The sequence below is a fragment of the Cotesia glomerata genome, linkage group LG2 (genome assembly GCF_020080835.1).
Source record: "Cotesia glomerata isolate CgM1 linkage group LG2, MPM_Cglom_v2.3, whole genome shotgun sequence".
NCBI lineage: Eukaryota > Metazoa > Arthropoda > Insecta > Hymenoptera > Braconidae > Cotesia > Cotesia glomerata.
This window is the reverse complement of record NC_058159.1, coordinates 5671682-5679502: the sequence shown is the minus strand read 5'-3', so window position 1 is coordinate 5679502 and position 7821 is coordinate 5671682. Positions and strand designations below refer to the sequence as shown.

The window sequence follows — 7821 nt, the reverse complement described above, 5'->3', positions numbered from 1 at the left end:
GATTTTAGATGAACCAATAATGAATTATGCTGTTCACGGGAAGAGCATTTTTTTTTTGAGACGTCAAGGGAGATGAGGTACCAACGGCTGAGTTTTCGGAATTTTTAAATAAAAATTTTACAAAGTACTGTTTAAATATGTATCTTTGATATGCTGAATTTTTTAAATAAAATATATCATTGTATATACTAAAAAACAAAAAGTAAAAATACCCTTTTTTTGAACCTCTGAAATCCACCTAACTCCTTAATAAAATTAGCGGAGTGGAAATTTCACCAAATATAAATTCAGTCATTTATAAAGTAGCAAAAAACAAAAATCTGTGGCTACGTGAATTTAGCCAATTTTTACTGCAGAAACTTTGTGTAAACTTTGTGAATTGTAAAATTAGCCGTTTTTAAATTTCTTATAACTTTTGAATGGGTCGGTCTAATTTTCAGAAAAACTAAATTTATGGAAGTCCTTTTAGATGCCTCAAATTGTTTTTTGATCCGTCGTTCCGTTCAAGAATTACGAGAGATTTAGAAACGGCTAATTTTACAATTCTCAAAGTTTACAATCGGCTAATTTTACAAGTTTCTGTCGTAAGAATTGGCTAAATTAACGTAGCCACAGATTTTTGTTTTTCGCTATTTTATAAATGACTGAATTTATATTTGGTTAAATTTCCATTTCGCTAATTTCATTGATATCATTTTTTATTTTCAGCTAATGTCACAAGTGACATTATCAACTGATTTCCCAATTTACCCTGACAACCACCTCATACTATAAGTTCTTGTAGTTAAGTTCTTCTCGCTAAACTTAAAGACAAGTTATCGTTAAATTAACGTCAAGTCTAGAAATTCCCATCCTTATATACAAGTTGACAATAAGATAGTGCCGATATTTAAAAACAAGTTATCTATAAGCTTATAATCAACTTGAATAAAAAATTTCGGTAACTTAACGACAATTGTTTCAATACAATTCTTTGAAGTAAAGTTTGACCATAACTTTACGATAACTAGTAGATAAAAAATTATTGCCAGCTACTTTTCGTCAAGTTATCTATAATTCGCGGCACTAGGTTATCTGAAAGTTATAGTATGAGATGGCTATCAGAGTAAACGTTCTAGTTTACAAACGGCTATTTTCCAGTAATATTAAAAAACATACTTAAATTAATGACCACGACTGTAATTCATACCTCTCGACAGTAAAAAAATTACACATTAATCTTAACTTTCTTCTTTTGTTTCTTTTTATCTGGAATGGCTTCATTCTTTTTCGCAATACAAAAACTGCAGTACCAGTTCTCATTAGAAGCCGGAGGAACATGCATGCCAATACAAATCCAGTGATACCAAGCATCACACTCGTCACAACCAATCATAGGAGTTCCATCATCTTGCTTCCCACAAGTAGGACAGATCCAAATCTGCTGGCCATCCGGACCGACAATAGTAGCAGCAATAACAGGAGCTACTTCTTTATGTTTTTCGGCTGCCTTTTCAGCCTTGAGGGCTTTCTTGGCATCACTTGGCGACTTAACTTTTTTAACCTTCTCCTTGAGAGGTTTTTCCTTAACCAGAGAAGAAATAGCCAGACTAGTAGTAGCTTTGGGCTCTTCGACTTTCTTCGGTAACGGCTTGAAAGTGATTTTCTTAATCGGATTTTCCGGAGTCGGAGGTCTGACCGCGATTGAGTCGACCTTGAGAGTCAGTTTAGGAATAACTTCTTCCTTGTCTTTATCTCTCTCCTTCTCCTTATCTTTCTCCTTTTCTTCCTTCTTCTCCTTTTCCTTTTCTTCCTTTTCCTTTTCCTTTTTCTCCTTGCGCTTTTCTTTCTTCTCCTTATCAGTTTTTTCCCTGTGTTTTTCCTTCTTTTCCTTTTTCTTCTTAGCCTTGTCTTTCTTATCAACCTTATGCTTCTTCTTCTTATCAGGCTTCTCAATTTTCACCACAGGATGGGCAGGCAGACTTTCCGCAACCTTAATAATCCCCCTAATGGGCATCAAGTCCACCGGAGCCGGCTTAACGTCCTCAATAATCTCTATTTCTCTCTCCCGCTCAACCTTGATCTGCTCCGAAAGCAGCCTCGGCTGCGGCAGAGGCATCCTTGGAATCAACGGGTGGTTTATCGGGTACGGAATCAGCCCCGGGCCGGGAGGAAACGGCGGAAATATCGGGAACGGTATTCCCGGTGGAATCATCGTGTCCTTCGGTAACAAACTATCTGGAGGCTTGAACTCAGGTGTCTTTGGCCGGTCCATCTTCCTCACTATTTCCTGGTCAGATATTATTCCCGGAACTTTTATCTCCGGAGTTTTGGGAACTGTGGGAGTTCGCGGTGGTGACATGTCGCTGATAAATATATCAGGACTCCGGATATCAACAAAGTCGACATCAATATTATTTTTCACTTTCTCTTTTTCTCCATGTTCAATTTTAACAGCAACCGGCTCGTCATCTATCTCATCAACAATAATTTCCGGTGAGCTCTCGCGAGACACCAGTTCCTTGGGTTTAACCTCAGGAACATCAGCGACCTTGTTATGTTCCTGAGCCTTTGAAATTTTCTTAAAAATTGTCAGCTTTTGCTTGTCAGGTTCTACGGGTAATTTTTTAATATTATCACTAAAACCAACCGGAGGCTTTTCGACAGGAACTTTCAGAGGGAATTTTCTGGGCCTGCCTACTGGACCCTTGGGAGGCTTCGGGGTCGCATTTTTCCCCTCGGCTTTCTTCGGTTTAACAGTCACCATTTTATCAGCTTTAAATAATTCCTGCTCGCGGATTTTTTTCTTGCTTTCCTTGTCAGCTTTTTGGTACTCTAATTTTTTCTTGACAACCTTCTTCTCTTTTTCTTTCTCCTTTACTTTCTCAGGCTCTTTTTCTTTTTCCTTGGGCTTGTCAACCGAAGGTTCACAAGGGTTCATGGGATAGGAGACGGCGGGAGGCGAGTCGGAGCGAATCTGAGCCGGAGTTCGGGATTCTGGTAATTTACCCTCGCGAGCCGGCGACAAGAACCCCGAAGTTGTCATCATGACACTCTGGATCTCTCTCAGAGTTTTTGTTTCGTCGCTGAGTTTGATACGCTTGTCCGGGGCGAAGCTGTCGAGCAGAGGATCTCCAGGTCGCTTCATAACATCGGACACTGGGTTGTTGATCACTGCGCTCATCTGGTTCTCAACAGCCGGCCCGACCAACGGAGTGGTCTGATTGGTGTTCACATTCTCGTCGTTCTCGAAGATCACTTCTTTCTTGACTGGTTCAAGCTCCTCCAGCTTGGGGTACATTGGCGGCAAGTACTCCGGAATGTGCATCGGACGCTTTAGCACCTCCCGGCTTCCCGGTTTCATAAAGTTCAAATGGTCCTCGCGGGGTATAGGGTACTTGGGGACTTGGATTGCGCAAGGAATCGACCCCACGTTCTCGACGTACTCTGCCAGTTGGCTCAGGTCGATGTTCATGTGCTGAAATGCCAGGCCCACGTCGTCCAGGTTTACTTCTGTGCGGCCCAGCACTCCGCCGTACTCGTGAGAAACGTGTGCCAGTTGCCACAAGTACTCGTGCAATAAGTCCACCATGAATTCCAAAGGTGTTGAATGGATTGATCGCCATCCTATTGATTGACAGATCTGCGCCACGATTACTTGCAGCACTCCTCTTGAATATTCAGCCATTCTTTCTCTCTGGTAATTAGAAATAATACTAAAGTTAGACGACGTTTTTGATTTTTTTTTTTGATCATTTAATTAGAACTAAAAAATATTTTTTTTTAATTGCACGTGTAATTTTTCAAATTTTTTATGAATGAAATTTTTTTAATAAAAAAACTAGCAACCTTGCAGTCACTATGTGACTGCCGTGACTTGTGAATTATAAATAAATAAAATTTTGCTTTATTAAATAATGACTTTTGTTAAATTGCACTGTACTTTCTTAAATATTGACGTTTTTGAAGATACAAGCTCATCCCGATGTTACACCCATCAAGAGCTTTCATTTGAGTACCCACATGCATTTTGATATATTTTTCATATATACATATATATAAATATATAAAATATATAAAAAATTCATATGGGTACTCAAATAAAAGGTCTCGATGAGTGTAACATCGGGATGAGCTTATATCTTTAAAAATGTCAATAGTTCACAAGATACAAGGTAATTTCTTAATTATTGACATTTTTAAAGATATAAGCTCATCCCAATGTTATATTCATCAAGAGCTTTCATTTGAGTACCCACATGCATTTTCATATATTTTTCATATATACATATATATAAATATATAAAATGTAGGAAAAATTCATGTGGGTACTCAAATGAAAGCTCTTGATGAGTGTAACATCGGGATGAGCTTATATCTTAAAAAATGTCAATAGTTCTCAAGATACAAGGTCGTTTCTTAATTATGTTAAATTGCACTGTACTTTCTTAAATATTGATGTTTTTAAAGATATAAGCTCATCCCGATGTTATACTCATCAAGAGCTTTCATTTGAGTACCCACATGCATTTTGATATATTTTTCATATATACATATATATAATATATATAAATATATGAAAAATTGATGTGGGTACTCAAATAAAAGGTCTCGATGAGTGTAACATCGGGATGAGCTTATATCTTTAAAAATTTCAATAGTTCACAAAATATAAGGTAATTTCTTAATTATGTATCTAGAGATAGAGCATTTTCGAATGCAGCCTAAATATTTATCATAATAAATTGACTATCGGTGAGAATGATATGAAACCTTTAAAAAATATAAATTCAAATCAAGACCTTTGCAATGACACTAAATTTTACTAAAAAAACCGATTTAATCATATGACTACCCTGGACACAAAATTTTTCTTATTCTCTTAATTATATAGATTATTAAAATTTTTTAGATGTCGGCTAACTTAGTTTTCATTAATAATAATATAAATTTTAATTACAATATTAGCTGTTAATATTTTTTTCTTAACAAATTAATTATAATGATACAAATATTAAAAAAATTTTTTTTCTTAATTTTTACACGTGGAAATTTTTTAAGTGCAATTTTTAAAAAATATTTATGACATTAAAGTTAGCTGTCATTTGACCATTTTTGAATTTTTTTTTAACCAAAAAATTTCTTCAGAAAAATTATTTTCAAAATTTCTACATGTCAATTTTTTTTCTAATTTATTCAGCCATAATTCATGTGTTAAAAAATTTTTTTAATTGTCAAATATCTATTAAATTAATTTTTATAAAATATTTTTTAGTTCTAAGTTGAGAATTTAAAAAAAAAAATCAAAAATGTCAGCTAACTTTAGTATTATTAATAAAGATAGATAGTTATTATTATTATTATTATTATTATTATTATTATTCTAAGCCGAATACTCCCGATCCAAATTCTTGAAGAATGACTAATTTTTTATTATTACTTCTTCACTATAATATTTTATCGGTATGAGGTCTCATACCATCAGAGAAAATTTAGGTGAAATTCACAATTAAATTTAGTATTATTATTAATTCTAATAAAATTTCACTCACTTTTTAATTATCACAGTATAATCCTGGTTGGAATATTTTTGAAACAATATTAAATTTTTATTGAAAGAATTTTACCTCCAATTTATTTGTATAATTTGTACTTTGTTTACATTTTTTAATCCGATTATTTTTCTACAAATTTACTCCAACTTATCAATAAAAAAAACATTCTTATAAAAATAATAATTATTTTTAATAAAATTTTTAAGTAATTTTTTATATAATGATGATGTTTTTAGTATTAAAGATAATTGTCATTATTGAGAGGTTATAAATGAAAATTTTAAATTAAAAATATTTGGACTTTTTTTAGGTCACTTATTTTTTTATTTTCACTAAAAAATGTGTACGATTTATTAAGTCACTTATAAAACTAATTAGTTATTAACTCTTTTATTAACTATTTAACGATAATAGTAATTAAAGTAAACATATATAATATATTGAATATATCGTGTGTGTACGCAAGTAAATAACTGGAAATCGTCGAGCTGAGGTAATAGGAGACGCGACTTCGGATCATGCGCCGGAGATAGACGAAGTGAGTTGTATAGTGACGTAAAGTATGAGTTGAGTAAAATTTTAAAGAGTGAATAGTTATCTTTTGTAGGTTAATTAGAAACTTTATATTTTAATTTTTTAATTAAGGCAAAAGACCCAATTATTGGCACTTGCAATTTTATTTTAATTAAAAAAAATAAATTAATTCTAATAAATTTATAAATATAATTTTTAATTATAAATTTTAAGAAAATTGGTTTTTTGAGAACATTTAATTTTTTTAATAAAAATAAAATTGCAAGTGTCAAACAACTAGGCCAGTGTCAATAACTGGGTCTTTCACCTTATTCATAGTTTTTAATATGAAAATGAAGTTAGCCGACATTTAAAAATTTTTAGAAATTTTTTATTGAAAAAATTTCAATTAAACAATTAAAAAAAAAAATTTTATATGTAAAAAACTTGAAAAATTATAAGTGCAATTTTTTAAAAATATCTTTTTAGTTGTAATTTAATTAATAAAAAAAAAAAAAATTAAAAATTTTTAGATGTCTGCTAACTTCAGTGTCATTTTTTAATTAATAAATTTCACTTTTTATTAATGATACTGAAATTCCCAGAGATTTTTTAATTATATGATAATATAATATACATACTATCTACCGCAAATCGCAAATTACTTATCACGGCTTTAATTATTCCAATAATTGATTATTGCTCATTGGTATTGATAGATAACTCTAAAAGATTAGACTATAAATTACAGCGATTGATGAACAACGGCATCAGGTTCATTTTCGATCTGAGGCGTGATGACCATATCACTCCTTATCGTCGCTCCTTAAAATGGCTCTCAATAAAATCAAAAAGATTGTATCTCTTAGCTTGTTTCCTGTATAAACTGTTCAGTTCTGGTGAACCAAATTTTTTGAGGTGTCTCTTTGTTGAGGAGCCACAAGATATAAGACGCTCGGAAAGGCTGGCTTCAAAGTACAACAATGTCTCGTTTAGCTTTCCAAACTTCTCAACAGCAGTATATGAACACTCTTTCTTAATATCATCAATACGCCTTTGGCGTGAAATACCATTGGATGTCATAAATTCAATTAGCATTGAGGCATTTAAATCCAAAGCATTTGAATTCTTCTACGACTTTGAACTCAGAGAGACATAGTAATCAAAGACTGCATTCACTCTACATAATTTATAGATAAACTGATACGTACAAAACTTTATTGCTCAAATCCATGAGTGGTTTTCATGGTGGTTTATATTTTTTTTATATTTAGATGATGACTATGTTTATAGTTTTACATGTACTTTAATCACACTACGTATAATTTTGCCATTTGGCTCTTGCCTTGGCATTTAAATTGAATAAATAAATAAATAAATAATTAATGAGCATTTGATAATTTTAATAGTTTTTTTAAAAAAATTAATTATGGCAAAAAAAATTATTCAAAAAAATCGACATGTAGATATTTTAATAAATTAAAAATACAATTATTTTAAAAATAATTTTTTTTTTTATAAAAATAAGAAAATTATCAGATGTTAGCTGATTTCAGTATCATTTTTTTTTTATTTCTTATTTATATTACTTATTATTCTTTTTAATATAAGAATATTTCTGCTTTAAGTTTAAAAATTTTATTGCGTTCATAAATTACAGTAAATATTTTACATTTTTTACCCGCAAAATATTACAAAAAAATGATGTCAAAAAAAATTTTTTCAACTTGTCAACATAGAAAATTCAAAAAAAAAATACACGATTGTATAAAAT

General features: G+C 31.5%; 1 protein-coding gene across 2 annotated transcripts; it reads right to left on the bottom strand.

The window, feature by feature from the left end:
* Positions 1 to 59: 59 nt before the first annotated feature.
* On the bottom strand, positions 60 to 5655 carry LOC123258660 (transcription initiation factor TFIID subunit 3-like). Of its 2 annotated transcripts, XM_044718808.1 has the most exons (3): positions 5532 to 5641; positions 4424 to 4426; positions 60 to 3676 (listed from the first exon to the last, which is right to left on the bottom strand). In XM_044718808.1, exon 3 carries the CDS (start codon positions 3665 to 3667, stop codon positions 1208 to 1210), a length of 2460 nt encoding a protein of 819 aa, XP_044574743.1. In that variant the 5' UTR covers positions 3668 to 3676; positions 4424 to 4426; positions 5532 to 5641; the 3' UTR covers positions 60 to 1207. The 2 variants fall into 2 exon arrangements, with proteins under 2 accessions (XP_044574743.1, XP_044574742.1); XM_044718807.1 differs by lacking the exon at positions 4424 to 4426 and having other exon boundaries at positions 60 to 3674; positions 5532 to 5655.
* Between the last annotated feature and the right edge of the window lie 2166 nt (positions 5656 to 7821).

What these genes read in the sequence shown, in the direction of transcription:
- LOC123258660 (XM_044718807.1), bottom strand. Translation starts at nt 3,667, where the DNA reads ATGGCTGAATATTCAAGAGGAGTGCTGCAAGTAATCGTGGCGCAGATC.